At 46.1% G+C, this 22,494-nt stretch overlaps 1 protein-coding gene across 1 annotated transcript in view; it reads left to right on the top strand.

Moving 5' to 3' along the window:
- The window catches only part of HYDIN (HYDIN axonemal central pair apparatus protein), a 2,950,008-nt gene that overhangs the window by 953,882 nt on the left and 1,973,632 nt on the right, over positions 1–22,494 (top strand). Inside the window, exon 23 of the mRNA XM_086945295.1 lies at positions 17,251–17,564. Coding sequence (XP_086801421.1) covers positions 17,251–17,564 — 314 coding nt within the window. The remainder of the gene's footprint in view (positions 1–17,250; positions 17,565–22,494) is intronic.

The raw sequence follows: 22,494 nt of genomic DNA, 5'->3' as shown, positions 1-22,494 counted from the left end.
AAACAAGACATTTTTTGAGACTGAAAGAAGATTGCATTGTTTATTTATATACTGGGTGTGTTCTGTGTGTGAGCAAAGTTGTTCCTCCTGTTGCTTTTCATGTGCTTGTTCTGAGGAAGTTTGTATTTCTGCTATCCGTGCTGCATATGTTCTGGGTCAGTGGACGATGTACTGTGCAGGGGAGAAGATTTCCTTGCCCTGTTTGTGCCGAGCCCCTGGGGGAAAGTATGGGTTCTTCCAATCTAACGGTGTGCGCACATTGGTTGGCTGCATAATCTGGGTGTTCAGGAGTTATGAACAACTGTAGCTTCCATGGGACGGTTTCAGCTGGTTTATGAGGCTGAGATCGGTAGTAGCTCCAGACGAGGGGTCCGGTTCAACAGGGATGAAGAGGGTACGGAGCAAGCAGCTCTATGTCACCTGCAGACAGAGTAGACACTTCAAGGGGTAATGGTTAGCCCCTCGACTCTCCCCTCACCCAGCACATTCACAGGGACATCTGTACTAGTGGCAGGAGGAAATAAAATGTCAATGTGCAGACTCCCTTTTGGAACTGTGTTGTCTCTGTTGGAGGTCATCCGCCAATTTGAAAGCAAACTACAACCAGGCGGAGCCCAGTAGATGCCACCTTGTACAAAGGCAGTTAAATTCAAAGTCCTCCCATTCTTTCACAGTTGTAAACCTGGCTCTTACGTGTAGAGGGAAGAAGACCCCGGTTAAGGGAGACTGGGCGGAAGTTTTACATAGCCAATAGCATCTCCTTCTGAAGTGTGCAGGAAGTCCTGCTGCCACCACTGTAAGTCTCTCAGAGCCTGAGGAGAGAGTGCTGTGGACGTGTGTGAGACATTCCCTTTCTGCCCAGGGCCCCAAACATCCTACAACCGGTCTGGTTACACCGAGGCAGCACGTGGTTATCATCACAGCACAGAGCTTAATAACTGTCACTAAATTGTAAAAAAACCTAGATTCTTCAAACATGCAGTCTTTAATGGTAATAAAATAAAGAAATGGCACAATCGCACCCACACTGATTAACAAAGTAAGGAGGACAATCAGTTAAATCAGTTCTCTCGGAGTATCTCCTTTAAGTACTGTACATCACAGTGGGGGCTGGTAAAAGTAACATTTTGGAAAGAGAGACTGACTTCTCATTGTCTTGTCCAGGAGGGGGTGAGGAGCCCTACCCCATCCTGGAAGAGACCAAGATGATACTAGGATACTGCATGCCCACCCCTGTGCCCACCCTGGTGGATCCTGGTCCCCCTCCTTCCCACCCCCCTCCCCCCAGTGATGGCTCCTGTCCCTCCCCCTGCCCCCCACCTGTGGTGGATCCTGTCTCTGCCCTGGGTGGCTTCTGTCCCAGACCAGGAATGGCGTCTGCAGCTCAAAAAGGCTCAGCTCAAAATGAATATGAAAAAGGTGGGCGAGTGAGTAAGTGAAGGGATGGGTGGATGGCTGGATGAATTCGTGAAAGGGTGCATGGATGAATGAAAAATTGAATAGATGGATAATAAAAGAGGATGGTTGGATTGATGAGTGAGTGGTGGAAGGATGGAAGGGAGAAAATGTAAATAGCTGGATGTATGGGTGGAAGGGTAGCTGGATGGGTAAAAGGGTGGATGGATGAGTGAAAGGATGGATGAGTGAAAAGGTGGATGAGTGGGTGGGTGGGTGGATGGATGGATGGATGAGTGAAATGATGGATGGATTGATGAATTGATAAGTGCAAGGGTGAATGGATGGACAGATGAGTGAAAGGGTGGATGTAAGGATGGGTGAGTGAAAAGGAGGGTAGATGGACTAAAGGATGAATAGATGAGTAAAGGAGTAAAAGGATAAATGGATGAGTGAAGGGTCAATGGATGGATTCATGAGTGGATGGGTGGGTGGATGGATGGAAGGAAGGATTGCTAAGTGAAAGGGACGATGGAGAGAGGAAGGTAGGATGGTGGAAGGATGAGTGACTGGGTGGATGGATGAGTAAGAGAAAGGATGGCTGGATGGGTAAATGGCTGGATGGATGAGTGAATGGATGGCTAGGGTGAAATGGTGGATGGATTGATAAAGGATGAAAGAAGGGATGGATGAGTGAAAGGATAGATGGAAGGATACATGATGGATAGGTTTGCCAATGGTTGAATATGTTTGGATATGGCTGGGCTTACTTATATACCATTGCGCGACCTCTGATGTGTCTGTAAAACATATCCAATTGTCCTGAAGTTTTGTCCTGAATTTTGACCTCCTGTCCTGAATTTGTGTCCTGAATTTTGACCCTTTGTCCTGAATTTTTACACTCACTGTCCTGAATTTGCACCAATGCCAGTTGGTCACCCTAACTTCAGTTGGATTTGAAACACTTCACCTGAAGTCATCCACTAGATTTATACTTCATCAGGGACCCATGCCTTGTGGAAGAGGTGTGGGGCAGCAGCCAGGGTGACTATTGTTAAGTGTACAATGCCTCTGACACCATGAATCACACAGATTATTTTATGTCAAAGTCCTATTTATTGACAATGAACGCTCAGGTTTTTCTAGCACATTATTTCACGAAGAATTCAAAGGGGTACACATTGGGTGTGAACAACTCATTTGTGAATATCTCCTTACATCATAAAGCACATTCGACATATATTTACAACAAATAACTTGCTGACTTCTAAATAAATCAACGTGAGAAAAATACACAATACACAGTGATGAAATTAATAGGTTCAAATATCAACAATACACAGTGAAAAAATAAATGAGTTCATATATCAACATAATCTTTTTGAAATTGATATATCAGGGTCCTACTAGGAATCTAAGAAAGATTATATTGGTATCCCAGGGGTATGTTATCAGTTTATCCCTCAGAGGAATAATTAATTGTCCTGCATCTAGCCAGGGAAAGTCGTTTGTTTCACAATGGATTTAATGCCTTAATGTGAGATGCGTCTCTCACTATATGTCCTGATTATTTAACTGGATCATAGGGCATGCATTTCTCCTGGCTCTGGAGTTGAGCCTACGCGTTTCGACCTTTGTACAAATCTTGACAGGGTGGATTGTTTAGACAGGTCTTCATCAGGGCTCGCAGTAGGTGCTGGGGGACATCATGTTACACCTACGGGAAGGTTGTAAGGAGCATGTTTTAGTGATAGAATATGGATTAAAGGACCAAGTGCAGTGCTTTTTTGTAATGTTTTCAGGTGCTGGTTAGTACATATAAAGATCACGTACCCAAATATAGTAGAAGCGATTCTGCATGTCGTGTTTACATGCAATTCGCGGGAGGCGGAGTGGTGATGGATCCCACGGTGGTGTGGTGAAGTTGTGCGTCCGCAGTCCAGTGTTACTACCGAAAAACCAGGGAAATGGTTTCAAAACTCCTAGTTTGTCAAAGGCGTCCTTTGGGAAAGCTCGGGGGTGCCGGTTTCTTGTGTCATAAAGCGGCGTGGCGCGGATACACTCTATTATTTATTACAGTTATCAGGGGGCCCTAGTGAATCAGTTGCCCGCCATTGGCGTCTCGTACCTGTGAATGATCTGTATGATAGGTAGTCGATGTTCCTCTTCTTTAAGTTCGGCACGGCGTCATCATTGCGGAACAGTCTCTCCGCGGTGTGGGAGAACGAGGGTGCATTGCATTCTCGGCGTCTCCTTACGAGTGCGTGTTGCTTCTCTCTCGGCTCTCGCTGTGATGATGACGCCGTGCCGAACTTAAAGAAGAGGAACATCGACTACCTATCATACAGATCATTCACAGGTATGAGAGTGTATCCGCCCCACGCCGCTTTATGACACAAGAAACCGGCACCCCCGAGCTTTCCCAAGAAATATGTAATAGGCTCCGAACTTTCAATCAAGAGATGCCCAAAGGACGCCTTTGACAAACTAGGAGTTTTGAAACCATTTCCCTGCTTTTTCAGTAGTAACACTGGACTGCGGACGCACAACTTCACCACACCACCGTGGGATCCATCACCACTCCGCCTCCCGCGAATTGCATGTAAACACGACATGCAGAATCGCTTCTACTATATTTGGGTACGTGATCTTTATATGTACTAACCAGCACCTGAAAACATTACAAAAAAGCACTGCACTTGGTCCTTTAATCCATATTCTATCACTAAAACATGCTCCTTACAACCTTCCCGTAGGTGTAACATGATGTCCCCCAGCACCTACTGCGAGCCCTGATGAAGACCTGTCTAAACAATCCACCCTGTCAAGATTTGTACAAAGGTCGAAACGCGTAGGCTCAACTCCAGAGCCAGGAGAAATGCATGCCCTATGATCCAGTTAAATAATCAGGACATATAGTGAGAGACGCATCTCACAATAAGGCATTAAATCCATTGTGAAACAAACTAATTTCCCTGGCTAGATGCAGGACAATTAATTATTCCTCTGAGGGATAAACTGATAACATACCCCTGGGATACCAATATAATCTTTCTTAGATTCCTAGTAGGACCCTGATATATCAATTTCAAAAAGATTATGTTGATATATGAACTCATTTATTTTTTCACTGTGTATTGTTGATATTTGAACCTATTAATTTCATCACTGTGTATTGTGTATTTTTCTCACGTTGATTTATTTAGAAGTCAGCAAGTTATTTGTTGTAAATATATGTAGGATGTGCTTTATGATATAAGGAGATAATCACAAATGAGTTGTTCACACCCAATGTGTACCCCTTTGAATTCTTCGTAAAATAATGTGCTAGAAAAACCTGAGCGTTCATTGTCAATAAATAGGACTTTGACATAAAATAATCTGTGTGATCCATGGTGTCAGAGGCATTGTACACTTAACAATATTTACCTTGATTCCAGCCTCTGATCACCTAAACAGAATCAATCCCCTGTGATTTTTGCAGCCAGGGTGACTGACACTGGAATCTGGGGCTCACGGTTCGATCCCCGGCAACAGCGGCAGGTCAGCCCAGCACCATGTGACTCTGGGCAATAGCTTGCCTAATCTTCCAGAGGGCCTCCAGCGCCGGGACACCACTTTGGAGGTAGCTGTGCGCTTTACAAATACTGGTATTTCATGTCATTTCATTTCATGCGTCTTAGAACCAGCTATGGAGTTATTTTGGACACTAGCCTCAGCAAATGCAGCTCATTCCAGGCTGCAGAAAAAATACAGACCACCTGGTAATAATCCTGTGTTTTTTATGAATGGAAACTCCACCTGGTTCAGTAATAGTTTTGGTGGCTAACAAATCTCATAACACTTCTTCTTTGTTCACTGTTCCACCAGAAAAAGAGAGCCAGAAACTTTTCTCTGTGGGGAGAAAGCTGTGCAGCACTATGACTACCAGCATGAAGATGGCAAGGGCCAAGGCCCTTTTAGGCAGGGAGAATAAATGACTGTGGGACTCTCCTCCAACAATTTGGTGACATATTCCAAGGGACAGCTAAGAAGACTTGATGGAGGTTTTAAATTAATGCATTATATCATCAGTCCTGCAGCTGACACACCTGTACTAGCTGCACATGGACACTGTCCTAGTCTTGCATTAAGATGCTCCTCATGGTTGAGGCTAACGGGTCTCAAACCAGAGGCTCAACACAGAATTTAAAATGTATCCTCTGGCAACACCTTATTTGGCAGCTACAGAAATGACCAAATGGTCTGAATAAAATCTGAGATGAAAAGTTTAAAGGCCGGAAAAGGAGGGAAAAGAACAAACGAAACATTTATGCTTGTCCTACATTCAACATTATTACCCTCAGAGGGTTTAAACCCCTCTATGGTCTCAAGGGCAACAACAAGACCATCAATTTCAGCATCAATGGCCCCAATTCAAAGATGAAGCATGTTGTCAGTCAGCTGCAGCTGGAAGTAAACCTTCTGCAGAGACAAAGCAGTGACTATCCACTTTGCCCTTTTCTGTTACCCACTCTGATGGGGCAAGGCGTTCCACACTACTTGGATGAATGGAGTTCCATCACAAAGACATGTGGGTGCTGAAATTGTTCAGAATGGCTTCTGTCTCAGATTAAAACATCCTCCTGCAGTAATACCACACAAGAAGTCATCCTCCCAGCATCTTCAGATGCTTCACAAAGAAGTAAACATCCTATTGCAGAAACATGCAGTGGAGACAGTACCAGTTTCATAAAAAGGAGTTGGAAATGTGTTCCTGACAATTTCTTGTACAAAGTAAAGGGCCAAAGAACCGATTCCAGAAATGATTTGAACTTAAACGTAGCAAGCAAATGGATACAGAAAGAAAAATTCACAAAGTTATCACTTCATCAAATCTACCTTCATCACCATCAGGGACATTGGCTCAGCTTCATAGATCTTCAGGATGTATACGTTCATTTTCCCATTACCAAGAAACATGGGAAGTTCCTAGGTTTGTGGTCAGAAACTATCACTATCAGTACAAGGCTCTTCTGTTCAGCTTTTGGTCTGCATATAGTCCCATCTTAAAGTGCATGACCGTTGTTGCAGGTCATCTCAGGAAACAGAAGCTCTTCATCTAGTAGTGGCTAATCAAGACTCCAACATCTAAGTAAGTTCATCAGTATTTCTAGTTAGCACTATCTACTTTCAACCACAATAGGACTGCACGTCAAAGAGGAGAAATCAACATCAACCCAAGTACAGTCACTTCATTATCTGGGAGCGGTACTGGACACTTTAAAACAAAAGTGTATCGTTTGTAGGAGATACTGTTATCTGTCCATTTGAAATGTCGGAATCCTCTGAAGATGACTCATTAGACAGCGAGACAAGTAATGTAACTCTTGGGCTCAATTGTGTCCTGCATCTCCCTTTGTTTGAATTCCTGCTTTTGTATGGCACCTCTGCAACAATGGCTGGAAGACCAGTGGTGTCAGTTTTCATGAGAATGGTAAGACAAAATCATCCTGTGTCTCCATGCAGCCCAATCCCTTGGGTGATGGTATCATCTGGAGAACCTTCTGTGTGGAAAGAACTTCTCTTAAGACTTAACTTAAATAATAGTGACCATAGCTTCCCTCTCAAGATGGGGTACTCATATGAATCCGCTGCAGGTCCAAGGAAAATGATTCTCAAAGGAAATGTTGTATCACATCACTGTGCTGGAATTAAGGGCCATGCACCTGGGTTTGAAAGCTTTCCTCTCCTCTTTCAAGTAGAATCCCTTTTTGTTCAGCTGGACAATACAACAACGCATTACGAGAACATGGTTCAGGGCCTTGTCCACCGAAGCTTAAACCACCTAGAAGTAGCTAATAGCTAGGAACTTGATAATTAATGCAGTTCATGTTCCAGGAGTCCAGAGTGCTCACTTGAAACTCTTTGAGCAGATTGATACAGGAAACCCACTAGTGAGTCCTAAACTATTCTGTTCTTCACTGTGTCTTCTGCAATTAGTATTTTCCTCAATTCATTGTTTCTTCAAGCGTGTAGAACTAAAAAAAAAAGCTTAGGCTTTGCCTTGTCATATTTGCCAGCCAGGATCGAATCGGAATGTCTTATGAATCGACTTGTCCATCAGATTGCTTCAGGCTTTTTCACTAATTGCCAACAGTATTCAGCAAATGGAGTTACTCAAGGCCCAGAAAGATTGATTCTAATACCACCATAGGGCCGCTGTCCATGGTGGGTCACAGACACTGCTTTACCTGTCAGAATGACCAAACAGGAGACTGTAATGCAGAGCAGACCTTTCAATAAAATTTGCGGTCCAGATATTTCATGCCAATCTGCCTTCATTGTTTATGGCAACCTGGCTCCTGAACTCATTAAATATGGACAGTTGAACCCCCCCCCCCCCCCCCCCCCCCCCCACCACAAGAATGTATGGTCATTTTAAGAGGAGCTTAACACATATCTATAAAAGATCTTACTCCTTAAAGTGGAAGAGGTTCAGGTGTTCTTGAAACAACATTAATCCTACTATGTGTTAAGAAGAGGCTCTTCTAAAGTATCTTCATTTGACCAGAGCAGGCTTAAAATTTCCTTTCAATAAGGTTCACCTGGCAGCGATTACTGCCCACTTTAAATGTCTTTCATAAACCTCTTTTTTTAAGATTTCTGTGCTTAAAGACATCCTTAAGGACTTTAGAGAAATCTTTCCCCTTATATGGAGACCGTCTTGATTATTGTCCTCTCACATTTCATGGATTCACTATTCAAACCAATTTAAAAAGCTTCCTTGCCAATCCTTTAATGGAAAGCCGCTTTCCTTGTGAATGGAACATCTGCATGCATGGTCAGCAAGATACACGCACCATGTTCCCAGAAACCATATGCAGTTTTCCATAACAGCAGGGTGGTCATATCGGAACAGATCTGAAATTTCTGCTCAAGGTAGTTTCAGACTACCATCTGAATCAGAGCATTACCTTACCAACATTCTTTCAGAAGCCTGATTCTGCAGCAGAAAGTTCTCTTAACCCCCTTGCTGTTAGAAGAGTTCTAAAATTCAGTCTTGATAAGACTAAGAATGTTTAAATAGTTGTACATTATAGTCCATTACTTACAGATATAGTTACATCCAAGCAATCACTGACCAGATGAATAGTTTCTTGCATTCTGGTATGCTACCAGAAAGCAACTACAACTCTAACTGGCAAGTCAAAAGCTTCCTCTATCAGAGCTAAGGGTACCTCGACTGCATTGCACGTTTTTCAAACATTTACAAGACACACTTGTCTTGATTAAGATTCTAGGAAAGATGTCTATGTAGGCCAGGCCGCCTTGAGAAATTTTAGCTAAGTTTTCTTCATTGATTTATATTTGTTCACTTCTACCGCAGTTATTGTGAATGGGCCTGCTATTCTAGTTAATGTTTATGATTATCAGTTGAGAAGGAAAGTTTCTAAACTTTAATCCTACTTTACTTTCGGGGGACTTTCCATTCAAATCATAATCAACCCTCATTCCTCCCCAGTGGAAGGGATAAGGATGATTATTGTTCTCCAGCTAATGTTATTCTTGACTTCTGTTGTAAAGAACAACTGAGGTAACTGCTACCTACAAGGCAGTCATTCCTAGTTTTTTGCCCTGAGCTGCGACCTCTGAGCAGTCCTTTCTGCAATTCAAAATTACTACTTTTCAACTGTTCCTAAAAATACTGAGGAATGAATAAATTTCCCCCAAATATTCCATGACTGGAGTAAGACTAGTAAATTTGTCTTTCCAGTGTCCGCCACGCCATCTGCTGCTCTGAGGGCGCAGTTCAAGGCAAGAAACGTGAAGCGTGATGGAACCCTCTAGGGCTTGGAGATCTTAAAGGTGCAGTGTCAATTTTACACCTAGCTTAGCTTCAGACTATAAGGCTTCATTGCCCTGGTTCCCTTCCCTTCGGTTCCTTTATAAATCTTTGGATATGAGATTTTTAAAAGTCATCTAGTTTTATTTGTAAATTTTCTGGTTTTTTCAACATATTTTCAGTTTTAAAAGTAAATTAATAGAATTGACCAATATAGCCTGTATTATAGGCTGCTAAATTGTTTAATGTCATATAAGAAGATCTGGCTTTCCTAAAGTAAGGTGAACATGGAATACAGTATATTATCTTTTGGAAGAAGTGCCCTGGGATCCCGCACATGGGCTGGTCTATTCAGTGCTTATGATTTGAATGGAGATTCCAATGAAGGGAAAATAAATTACAAGTAAGAAACCTTTCCGTACCGAGGGTAAGTAACTTGTTCTTCCCTAGCATGAATGAATACTGTGCATAATGGACTTCACTTTAGTTTGAAAATGTTTTAATGGAATAAGTAAATTGAATGATGAAGAAAGGAAGAGAGTATGTAGCCTTAGGGCTAGAGCGGTGGACCTCCAAGCTGGGTAACCGGGTTTGAGTCTCAGCAACAACGCTCAACATCCTGTGATTCTGGGCAAATCACGTAATCTCCTTGTGCCTAACAAAAACAAATGTGACCATCTGGAACGAAACTGGTGCTCATGTAAAGCACCCTGATACCTGATATCTTCGGGTCTAGTTTGCGCTATATAAAACTTAAAAAAAATAAATAAAAATGTTTAAATTAAAACCTCATTGGTATTGGCACATATAGACTTAATGGAAAAGGCAGGTAATAATTCACAGTTAGAGTGATATTAAAAAATCTTAAATGAAAGGATCTGCAAGAAGTGCTTGCCCTTGAGAAACTATAAAGGAACAAGAGGAATGTTCATTAGGATATGATCACATCTGGTTGTCACAAAAAAGTTAACAGTTTAAACTGACTGTGAAGAGGAGAATATTATATAGTTGATAGGCCATGGTACCATCGCTAATGCACATTAAAGTTGAGTAGGGGGGAAGTAAGAGAGCTTGATCAGAGCAGCCATCAAACACTCAAATAAGTTATCCAGATAATGTAATTCCTCACTGACTGATAGGTAAAAAATGCATAATTAAAAGAACATGTAAAAGAAACAAACATTCAAAAAGCATTCAAAAGAAGCAGAGAAACATATACAAGGAGAAAAGTCATTAACGATAACACCAAGTGCCCTCACGTTACAATTCTGCTTGACATGAAAAAATACATAAGTGATCAGGGGTGAAGACTTTAGAAAAAGTAGTGGAAGAATATTTGAACTGCTTTTCTGTGATAAAAAAAAATCAACGCCATCTTGATATCTGTGTAGTTGGAATTAACAGAACAAATTTACACAGTTCACAAAACTGGTTACAGGAATCATAGTGTTCGTTACAGGAAGGGCAGAAGAAGCAACATTGGAACCACAAACTGTAGACATACACCACGCCCAAACTGGCACGAAAGTACCCTTTGCAATACAGAGTTTTTTCTTTTTATGGTTAATTCAGTGTTTATTCTCCGTCCGCATATGAGCCTTTGTACTGAATCTAAACGTGTGACGTAAATGTGGGCCGCTATACCGTACGGAGACCGTTGGATGGAGATATAAACATTAAGCACTTGACTTCTGATAGATACATCTGCCGTGTGGATTCCTCTCCTTGTGAATATCCCCCTTGCGCCAGCAACATTCGGAAATTCTTTTTTCGTAGCCTCGCGCCGACGTGGATAGGACGTCACAGAGACACGGCTCCGCTCGCGACTCCACTGACGTCACCGACGCCTATAACAGGCCCACGCCGGCGTGATGACATCAGTTCCCTTTTTTCCGCGTCGTCGACGCTAACGGTTATCGGGAATCTCTGTAGCCTACTGGTACATTGTTGCCATTTTGTTGGTTATTTCTGCTTCTCTGTATCCTGTTTCTTCGAAGATGTCCTCTAAGAAGACCGGCTTCAAGCCCTGCAGGGAGTGCGGTAAAATGATGTCCATTACCGACCCCCATGAAGACTTCATCTGGTGCTTAAGTTCCGACCATGATGTGGAGGATTGTTCTTCATGTCGGAAGATGAATCCGAAGGCCCTGAGGGAGAGAGAAGCCAAACTTCTGGTTGCGAAGGTGAAAGCTGGAAAGGAGAAGTCGTCGAGGTCTCGTTCTCGAAGGGCGAGGTCGAAGTCCAGGGCGAGGTCGAGATCTGCTTCTCGAGAGAGGTCATCTTCGAAGTCGGCGGATCATGTTTCGAAGTCGAAGAAAAGGCACAAGAAGAGGAGGCATGAGTCCCGGCGTCGGTCTGGTAAGGAGTCGGGCTCGAGGTCGAGGTCTCCGAAGAAGGTACGTTCGAAGGTGGTTACCCTCGAAGTCTCCGAGCATGAAGGTGAGGCCTCGCCTTCTGAGTCGCGTGGGCGATCTCCATCTCCGGCTCCGAAGGCTTCTCCGGTTCCGAGTCCGTCTCCGGCGCCGTCCCCGGCCCGTGATGAGGAAGAGGCCCGGGAGGATGTGGATTCCGCGCCTGTCGAAGAGCCGAATCCGATCCCTCTTCAGGACCGGCCTGATGGTTTTCAGCCGCCCTTTCCTGCTCCAGGCCAGGACCCTTCTGCGTTTCTTAACGCGATGTATGGTGTCTTCTCAAGGGCATGGTACCCCTCTGGTGCGCCTTCGGGTCCCACGGGTCCATTGGCATTCAGCCTGGGAGTTCCTCACTCCTATCCTCCGGCTCCATTTATGCCCTATATGCCGGCTCCGACGCCGCTTTGGCATTTCCCGGCTCCGCCGAAGTCGTCGACGCCGATTCCGGCTTCGCCTGCTCCTGATCATCCTCGAGGGCATTCTTCTGTGCCGTCGGTTTCGATACCGGCGCCGGTCTCGAATTCGTCGAAGCCGCTGGTGGATCCGGCTGCGAGGCGTGTTAAGGAGAGATCCAGAAGAGAAGCACAGCGCCTTCTGGAGGAGCAGAGTTATATGGGCTCTCAGTCTGACGTTGAGGAAGGTGAACTAGAGGAGAGCTGTTTTGAGGAATTGGCGGATTCTGGGACCCTTGATTTCTCTCCAGAGTGGGAGTTGCCCTCAGGCTCAGGTGCTCCATCTAAAGATATCCAGCCTTACCATCTGGTTATGAGAAAAGCTGCTGAGCTTCTTCAATTGACTCTGCCTACAGTGGAGTTCAAGTCTAACCTCCTCACAGAAGTCTTGCATTCTCCAAATTCGGTGGTTGAGCCTTTGCTTCCATTCAATGATGCCTTGACTGATCCTATTATGGAAGTTTGGAAGAAACCTTTGTCTGCTCCTGCGGTATCAAAGAGTGTTGCAAGGAGGTACAGGGCTGCCCCTGAGGACCCGGCTTTTCTCTCTTCACATCCTTCGCCGGAGAGCCTGGTCATACAGGCTGCCTGTTCAAAGAAGAGTCTTAGTGCCTTTCCGCAGGTTCCTTGTGAGAAGGAGGCAAAGAAACAGGACCAGGTGGCAAAAAAGACCTTTTCATCGGCTAGTATGGCCTTAAAGTCAACTAATGCCACATGCCTAATGGGGAGGTATGTTCATGCCCTGATGGACTCCTTACGTATCCTGGCCCCTAAAATTCCTGACGCAAACCGAAAGGATTTTGAGGAGGTGGTTAATGACACTCAGGCGGCTGCCCGCCAGGTAATTCAAAGTGGTCTGGACACTGCCGACTCTGTGGCTCGAATTATGGGCACTGCTGTTGCGACAAGGAGATCTGCCTGGTTGAAGTCATCGGACTTTTCGGCTGATGTTCAAGCGACTCTGCTTGATCTCCCTTTTGATGGCTCAGGTCTCTTTGGGAAAAAGGCGGATACTGCTCTTGAGCGGTTCAAGGATTGTAGGGCAACAGCGAAATCCTTGGGCCTCCAGATCAGGGGCGCTTCTTCCGGCAGAAGGTTCAGGGGCTTTGGTCGCTCCTTTCGGAATTTCCGGCAAGGCCAACAGCAGCAGCAGCAGCAAAATTCTATGTACAGATCGTACAGGGGAAAACAAAGAGCGCGTCCTCGTGGACGTCAGCCCTCCTCTTCCTCCACCTCTTCCAACCCCCCTGCCGCAGAAAAGCAGCCCTAGATCCGCTATTCAGGATCATGTGGGTCCGGTTGGGGGTCGGCTTACCCATTTTCTACAGGATTGGGAATCGGTTACGTCAGATCTTTGGGTTCTCAATCTTGTAGAAAATGGGTATGCCCTTCCCTTTCGGGAATTCCCCCCTGTTTACCCTCCTTGTCAAGGTTTTTGCACCCAGGAACATCTGTCTCTTCTGCAGGAGGAGGTTCTAACTCTGTTACGAAAGGGTGCGATAGAGGTGGTCCCAGAGCAGGAAAGGGGTCAGGGATGCTACTCCCGGTATTTCCTGATCCCCAAGAAGGATGGCAGGCTTCGTCCTATCCTGGACCTCAGGATCTTGAATCTCTATCTGAAGCAGGAGAAATTCAAGATGCTCACCCTTGTTCAGGTTCTTCAAGCGTTGATGGAAGGAGACTGGATGGTGTCGCTCGACTTGCAGGATGCGTATTTCCACATCCCAATCCTGAAGTCGCACAGGAAGTATCTCCGTTTCACGGTTGGGTCGCAGCACTACCAGTTTGCGGTCCTTCCGTTTGGTCTTACTACTGCGCCTCGAGTCTTCACCAAGGTGATGGCAGTGGTGGCAGCACATCTCAGGAGATCGGGGATACCTGTGTTTCCGTATCTAGACGACTGGCTGATCAAAGCGGAGTCGTCGGAGAAGGTGCTCCATCATCTGCAGGAGACAACTCAGTTGTTGTTCAGGTTGGGTTTTTCGATAAATGTACCCAAGTCTCACCTGGTGCCCTCCCAGCGCAACCTGTTCATAGGTGCCGTACTGGACACTACTGTTTGTCGTGCATTCCCTCCTCCTCAAAGGATTCGCGACATTCAGGAAATGATTCCTTTGTTTTACCCTGGAGCGGTCGTTCCAGTCCTGAAGGTCCCTTCGCCTGCTCGGTCTGATGGCTACTTGCATTCTCCTGGTCAACCATGCACGCTGGCACATGAGGGCACTCCAGTGGTGCCTCCGCAGGCAGTGGTTTCAGCACAACGGAGATCTCGGGGAGTCGGTGAAGATCTCCAGAGAAAATGCAGCGGATATGTCTTGGTGGAGCGTGGAAGGCAACCTGTCGCAAGGGAAGCCTTTCCATCTACCTCCATCGGTGGCCACGGTGATTTCGGATGCATCCACTCTAGGGTGGGGTGCTCATCTGGGGGATCTGGAGGTCAAGGGTCTTTGGTCTCCAGAGGAAAGGTTGCTTCACATCAACCTTCTAGAGTTGCGGGCGATACGTTTGGCGCTCAAGGCCTTCCTCCCTTCCCTTCGCGGTCGTTCGTTTCAAGTCCTGACGGACAACACGACCGCGATGTGGTACATCAACAAGCAGGGAGGAGTGGGGTCGCAGTGTCTCTGCAGAGAGGCTCTGCGTCTCTGGTCCTGGGTTCAGGACCACCAGATTTGCCTGATGGCAAATCTGGCCGGAGTTCTGAACGTACGTGCGGACAGTCCCAGCTGGCAGTTCTCTGCCGACCACGAGTGGAGGCTTCATCCAGAGGTGGTTCGTCACGTCTTTCGGACGTGGGGGACCCCTCGGGTGGACCTGTTTGCCACTCGCGAGAATGCTCACTGCCCGTCATTCTGCAGTCTCCAGTATCCGATGCAAGGAGCCTTGGGGGATGCGTTTCAGTTGAGTTGGGCAAGTCAACTCCTTTACGCGTTTCCTCCCATACCCTTGATTCCTCGGGTTCTGAGGAAAATTCGCCAAGACCGGGCCCAAGTTATATTGGTCGCCCCGGATTGGCCAAGAAGGGTGTGGTATACAGATCTACTCCACCTCTCCTCTCACCCGCCGCTCCGTCTCCCTCTCAGGGCAGACCTCCTCTCTCAGATGGAGGGGCAGGTTCTACACCCCCACCTCCAGACATTGCACCTTCATGCCTGGAGATTGAACGGGGCAACCTGATTTCCTATTCTCTCACACCTGATGTAGTGGATGTCATTTTGTCTGCTAGACGTGACTCCACTAAGACTGTCTATTCTTATAGATGGTCTAGGTTTGTGTTTGGTGTGGTGAGAATGATATTGACCCGTTGAGAGCCCATTTATCAGATGTGCTCCGGTTTGCTCTCTCTTTGGCTCAACAGGGGCTGGCAGTTGCCACAGTTAAGGGCTATCTTTCGGCACTGTCAGCTTTTATTTGTTTGCCTGATCAGCCCTCTCTTTTTAAGTCACCTGTTGTCTTGAGATTTTTGAAGGGTCTTGTAAATAAGTTTCCTCCTACCCCTTTTATTGTACCTCAGTGGGACTTGAATCTTGTTCTGACTTTTCTGATGGGCTCTCCTTTTGAGCCTCTTCATAAATGTCCTATGAGGCTTTTAACCTTTAAGGCAGTTTTCCTAGTTGCGATTACCTCGGCAAGGAGGGTGAGTGAGCTTCAAGCTCTTAGTTCCAAGCCCCCGTTCCTGACCATACATGCTGATCGGATGGTTCTAAGGACCAGGGCTGCTTTTCTTCCTAAGGTGGTGACTCCTTTCCACCTTGGCCAATCCATTACCCTCCCTACCTTTTATCCTCCCCCACACCCATCCAAGGAGGAGGAGAGGTTGCACCGTCTGGACCCTAAGAGGGCGGTGTCTTTTTATTTGGACAGAACTAGAGACTGTCGCTTGGACGATCAACTCTTCATTGGCTTTGCTGGCTGCAAGAAGGGAAGAGCGGTCCATAAAAGGACCTTGTCAAGATGGATCGTTCTGTGCATAAAGATCTGCTACTCTTTGGCCGGTAAGGAGCCTCCGGAGGGTATTAGAGCTCATTCCACTAGAGCTAAGTCATCTACCTCTGCTTTGGCTAGAGGTGTTTCTGTAGAGGACATTTGTAGGGCGGCAACCTGGTCTTCCCTCCATACTTTCGCGAAGCATTACTGCTTGGATACGGAAGTCAGGAGGGACGGCCACTTTGCGCGCTCTGTCCTTCAGGATTTCCTGGTTTAGAAGAGTGGACACCCTCCTCCGGGAGTGGGGACTGCTGTGGGACTCTATTCACAAGGTGAGGAATCCACACGGCAGATGTATCTATCAGAAGAACAAGTTACTTACCTTCGGTAACGCTTTTTCTGGTAGATACTATATCTGCCTGTGGATTCCTCACTGACCCACCCGCCTCCCCGTTGTCCACTCTTCTATGCCAGAGTTATTGTACTGTAATGTATATTTGTTTTGATGTCAAGGAAATGTTTCATTTGCTTCCTACATTTGCTTTACACTGTGTGTTTTGCCTTGACTATTGTATACTGTGTATGCTTTGTATATATCTTCTGTCATTGGTCCGTCCGTGTGCTTCGATGGCACGGAAAAAAGGCGGAACTGATGTCATCACGCCGGCGTGGGCCTGTTATAGGCGTCGGTGACGTCAGTGGAGTCGTGAGCGGAGCCGTGTCTCTGTGACGTCCTATCCACGTCGGTGCGAGGCTACGAAAAAAGAATTTCCGAATGTTGCTGGCGCAAGGGGGATATTCACAAGGAGAGGAATCCACAGGCAGATATAGTATCTACCAGAAAAAGCGTTACCGAAGGTAAGTAACTTGTTCTTTACAACAGCAATGCTGTATTTGCAAGCCATGCCCCACAATTGATTTGGAGATACAAGTTTGTTTCTTCATTTAGAACGTTGGATCTAAAATTCTTTTTAGGGAGTAAAAAGGTAATTTGTATTCCCTGCAAGAATCTCTGTCTTGAATTACGGCCTGTTTCTGCTAAAGTGGGAATATTTATTTGCTTGTTTTTGTTATTCTCAGTGCATCAGTGTCTCTGCAATTACCTCAGCCTCTTCTATTGATTTAAGTATGCTTTTCAGCTGCTTCTCTGACTCTGAAGCTGTCTGTTTGTTAGTCTCGTTCGCTCTCGCTCGTTGTCTCTGCTTATTTCAATTGACGTGGGTGTGTTTCTGTTTCTGTGCAGCCTGCTGTCCTGGACATTGGTGCAGAGCGGGAGTTAAGCATCAAGTTTGATCCCATTTACGCTGATAAATTGCAGAGCCGCGTGGCCGAAGAAGTGTTAACTATTCAGTATGCCGAACACCCACACAAGGACTATGTGGCCCTGCGAGGGGAGGTGCATTTCCCTAACCTCCATTTCCAGACAACTGAGGTAGACTTTGGGTGCATTCTGAATGACACCGAGGTTGTGCGTCACGTCCAGATGACCAACTACAGTCCACTGCCTGTCCACTATCGCTGGTCCTTCCTAATGGATGACTGGGAGAGCTTTATCAGGTATTGATGTTCTAAAACATATTTCGTGTTTCTCCTCGTCCTTTTCTGGGCGCCTGCTTGCTGTACCTTTTTTTCTAAAATGACTACATTAAAGGCTCCAATTTTTCATCCATCTATAAACCAAGGGCACTTGAGGTTCAGGGCTGGGTAGTTCTTCGTATGCGCCATACTATCCGACCCTTCTACCTTGTGCAGGGATAACTGCTTCAGTTGAGGGGAGGTGATGAGGAATTGTGTTGGGGCCAGAAAAGATGTCTTTGTTGTCTCGACAATTCTTTCCTTAAAAAAAAAAAAAACAGTGGTTTATGTATCCATACACTTTTAAGGTTGTCCAATCACTTGTAGGGTCACAAGTTCTAGTGAGGAGCTAAGCGGACCAGAATGCCTTAGTATTGTAGAATCAGTCTTTCACTTATTCCTGGAGAGATCTTTATAAGTGAAATACAAGTAAAGCCTCCATCGCTATTATGTCATTGGCCCTTCTCTGGCGAGAGAACACCCATATTGTTTCTGTAAAGATATGTCTCTCACTAAAGATGGATTCCGTATGATGGATAGAGAAGTTCAGCCTGTGATCCTATCAGTCATGGTTTTTCTCTATTGAGGTTCCTTTTAGTTATGGAAGAATAATCGAGGAACTAATATAACATATCTAGAGGTGTTTGTAACTGAGCAGAAATAAGTATTTAATTATGCTAGAGAGCCTTGTCAACTCCTCCGTCTGTGAAATATTTGTGAGGGAGGTAGAAACTCAATAGGCAAAAGACTGAACTCCTCTCACAGAGTAGATTTGAAGGGACCGTTAATGATTTAGAGAAATCTGAAGTATCAGAAACTGGAGGCCAAACCCCTCGCCTGGAGGCTGATCCAGCCCATCTTGATCCAAGGCTTTGATACTGTTAACTAAGTACGCATGGAGCTCAAGCCTCTTTCTTAGAGGTAATATTACCTAGGGTTAATGCTTCGCCGCAAAAGATCTGATCCGATAACTTTGACACGTTTTCAAATTCTGCATAAGGTGTGATGAAGCTTAACAATTTTTTTGCCATCGAAGTTCTAGACATTAGTTTATTTACAGGTGTCCGATTAACCTTCAACATTGTTGCCTTCAGCTTTACCATCGCACTTGTTACGATTTTCAGTGCTTCTGTGTGCAACAGTGATGGATTTGATGTTATGCTTGATGTTGATCTGTCTTTCCTACACTACACCTAAAGATCTGAAATATAGATCCCATAGGATTTATATCTTGGAGGATGCGCTATTAGTCACAGTTGTGACAGAGGAACCTGTCCGCATAGATCTAAATCAGGTCCTAAATTAATTTTGTGTTTGGAAAAGGATTTTAAGTAGGGGAGTTTGAGACCTTAAAATGTATCATCTGTCGAGCAGCCAGATGGGCTATGTGAGGAGTTGAAGCTCTGCAAGACCAAAACTGGAGGCCTAGTAACCCACCCAGGGAAACCAAATCCACCTGCTTTAGAGAACCAGCGCCTGCCTGCTTGCCAAGACCAGTGTGCCCTGTGAGGAAGAGGAGAGCGTTTGAAGGAGCAAGGTCCTGCAGGGCTGTTATTGTGAGGACTCTTCGTGCAAGGTGTGAGGAATCCGCTCTTTCAGCGATCTGTTCATAGCCTGTGTGCTGGATTGTTTCAGCAACACCTGTGTGCTAGGAGTGGCCACCGTGGAATGAGCTGAGGAGCGAGGGTTGTGTCGAGGGGGCTAGACCTGCACAACCTCATGGTGGGTGGCCCTGTGTACCTGAGAATGGGTCACCATGAACATCAATGCCAGGTCAGCGTGAGCGGACTTGTGAGTGCTGTGGTGACGACACCGTATGCCAGGAGGGGCCACCACAGGTGCTGAGACCAAGGGTTTAGGGCATTGCACGGGACAGAGAAACTAATGCTGTGACCAAGGCAGTACATCCCGCATTCTGCGAACTGCACCGAAGGAGGACTGATGATCAAAGAACATCACCGGTGCCCCATCTGATCAAGGAGATTAACCTACCCCCATCCCTGTGAAGAAAAGTGTGACTTACCGTACGATTACCGAAGCAGGAACAACCCCAAATTTCTTCCACCAGCCGGTAGCGTGGCTTGGAGGAGAGAGCCTGCGCCTGCCGGGTGCTGACGCTTGTAACCATGCGCAGTCCAACTTTTCCTATCCGGAGGAGAACTTTGCTGCACTGCTAAAGGGTTCCATACCACTGGAGCAGGTAAGCCATGAACTGGGCTTTCTCCAGTATTAGGGTGTCTTTCATAGATTCACATGCTTGAATAATTCCCCGTTGTCGAAGTGGGAGTCGTACGGTACATAAAATAGTAATAATATATATATATATATATATATATATATATATATATATAACATCGTAAATATACATAAACATATAAATATAATATATATAAATTGTCATAAAGAAATTTTTAAAAAGTACCATAGAATAACATAGGCCCAAAGAGGCCCAAAGGGAGAATTCACTTTTGTAACATATCCATGTCATTATAATAGCCCACATTCCAGCCAATCAGGCTGCAGCACCCTCTAGAACCTTCTCCTCAGAAGCTCAAGCCCTCAGATTTTCTACCGCACGTTGTGTGAAGGGAGTCTCCCTGAGCTCTGCTCAGTTTCTTCTACTTCAAACCTTTCAACTTCTACAAAATGTCTTCTACTATTTATTTATTTATTTATTTATTTATTTATTTAATGGTTTTGTAAAGCGCATAGTAACTCCGAGGAGCATCTTTATTCAGGCCCTGTTCTTCATGTGGGAATCTACGCCTGTTCCATGAGGACCCTCACAAAAAGTGCATTTATTGCCTGTACCCGGAACATGAGGTGAGGAACTGTAAGTTTTACAGGACATTTTCTTCTAAGACTCTAAAGGATAGAGAGACCCGTCTCCTTCTGTGGCTACAGAAGTTGAAGACTACAGATAATCCTATGTCTGATGTGGAGAGTGTGTCTTCCTACCATTCTAAGACCTCTCTTAAGCGTGGGTCAGAGACTGAGATGCGTTCTCCTTTCCTAAAAAGGAAGAAGTTTGTGGACGCTCCAAAGTCTGTCTCCCCACGGGATCTGCCAGCCTCTACGCCTACGGGACCTGGTTCTCTGGCATCGCAGTCCCAAGCTGTGCCCTCATCCTCTAAAACGAGCGCCAGCTCATCGACGAGCTCGTCGACGACGACCAGATCCGTCAACGCTGTGCCTACGATGACGACGACATGTTCTATGTCGACAAAGACGACGATGACGACAACAACGTCAGGCTCGTCGACGACGCTCCAAGAGGTTAGACCCATAACATCTATTGTGAAGATCTCGTCGACGGCGAAGAAATCCGTCTCGTCGACGGCCTTACCAAAGAAGCACTCTTCGACGAAGGCTTCGTCGACGCGTCGCTCGTCAACGGTCCCATCCTCGTCGACGGTACCACCTTCGTCGACGGTACCACCTTCATCGACGGTATCACTTTCGTCGACTGTACCACCTTCGTCGACGGTACCACCTTCGTCGACGGTACCACCTTCGTCAACGGTAGCCTTGTCGACGTAGAGTTCAATGTCAACGACCACCTCCTCATCAACAGCACCGTCGACGGCGAAGAAAACCTCGTCGACGACAGCCGCACCATCGAAAGGAAAAGCCCTGGCTCCGTCGACGGCTTCCGCTTCATCGTCGATGCCTGGTCCTGCTTTGTTGAATCCCTCTACAGCGGTTTCGACCACGAGCTCGTCGATTGGACCGTCGACGGGTCACTATTCTCTAGCGACTGCAACAACCTTTACCGTGGTGACTGCTTCCATTGTAAAACGTCCGGCTCGCTGGATTTGAGTCCTCTTCAAGGTGATTCTCGTCCCCCAGTTCAATTATTTGCGTCTGCAGAGGAGGAACTTCAGATGGTTCCTATGTTGGTGACACTCTTCGTCCTGCATCAAGTCCTTCGGAACTCAATATAAAATATCAGGACTATGAGGAAGAGGACAATGATGACAGGAGTTCACTCTTCCCCGTTCACGATGACCAGCTGGATGCTGACCACGAGGTTCCTATGGCACAAATACCAGTGTCTTTGATATCGAACCTTCAACACATGTTGGATGACTATAATCGCAGATTCCCACCTTCTGCGCAAAATTCTCCCGCTCCGCATCCTCCAGCACAAGACCCATTACCTGTTGCTCAGCCAAGATCGCCAGTTCGTCCAGATCCTGATACTGATGATGATGATGTCCACCATGATACGGACCAGGACGATGACGCTGTCCTTACAGATTGGGATAACTATCGGGCCCAGACACCGTCTCCTCCTCCGGCATCTCCCTGGCTTCTCTCGCAGTGGACATCGGGGGTTTCCACAACCTGATGGTGAGAGCCGCAAAACGTTTTCACTTGCCTTTGGACGTCAAACAACAGGACTGCTTCCTTTATGACTTCAAGGATCAACCTTTGAAGCAAGTACATACCATCCCAATCATTGCCTTCATATGGCAGGAGGGGCTTAAACTTATGGAACGGCCTAATTCCATCCCGGCCGTGCTTCCGCGCCTTGACAAACAATACAAGGCGCCTGCAGGTTCACCGGCATGCCTTGTGCCACAACCTAAGGATGACTCGGTCATTACGCAAGCTGCCCAGAAGAGGTCGCGTAACCATTGGGAAGAAATTCACCACTATGGCTGCCACGACGGTCAGGGCGACTAACTCCCTGGCCATCCTCGAACGATATGACCGTCAGATGTGGTCAGAGATCCCGGCTTTGGTTGACCTACTTCCAGAATCCTCCAGGGCAGAAGCCCATAAGATTGTGCAGGAGGGGGAGAAGATCTCCTCAGAAATTATTGACTTTGCCGTTGACATTTCCTCGACGGGTTTCAGGCAGCTCGCAGGTGCTGCTGTCTTAAGGAGGCAAGGCTGGCTCAAGGCA

Source organism: Lissotriton vulgaris, chromosome 12, assembly GCF_964263255.1.
Source record: "Lissotriton vulgaris chromosome 12, aLisVul1.2, whole genome shotgun sequence".
NCBI lineage: Eukaryota > Metazoa > Chordata > Amphibia > Caudata > Salamandridae > Lissotriton > Lissotriton vulgaris.
Note: the sequence above shows the minus strand (reverse complement) of the source record. Positions and strands in the feature narration are given on the sequence as shown.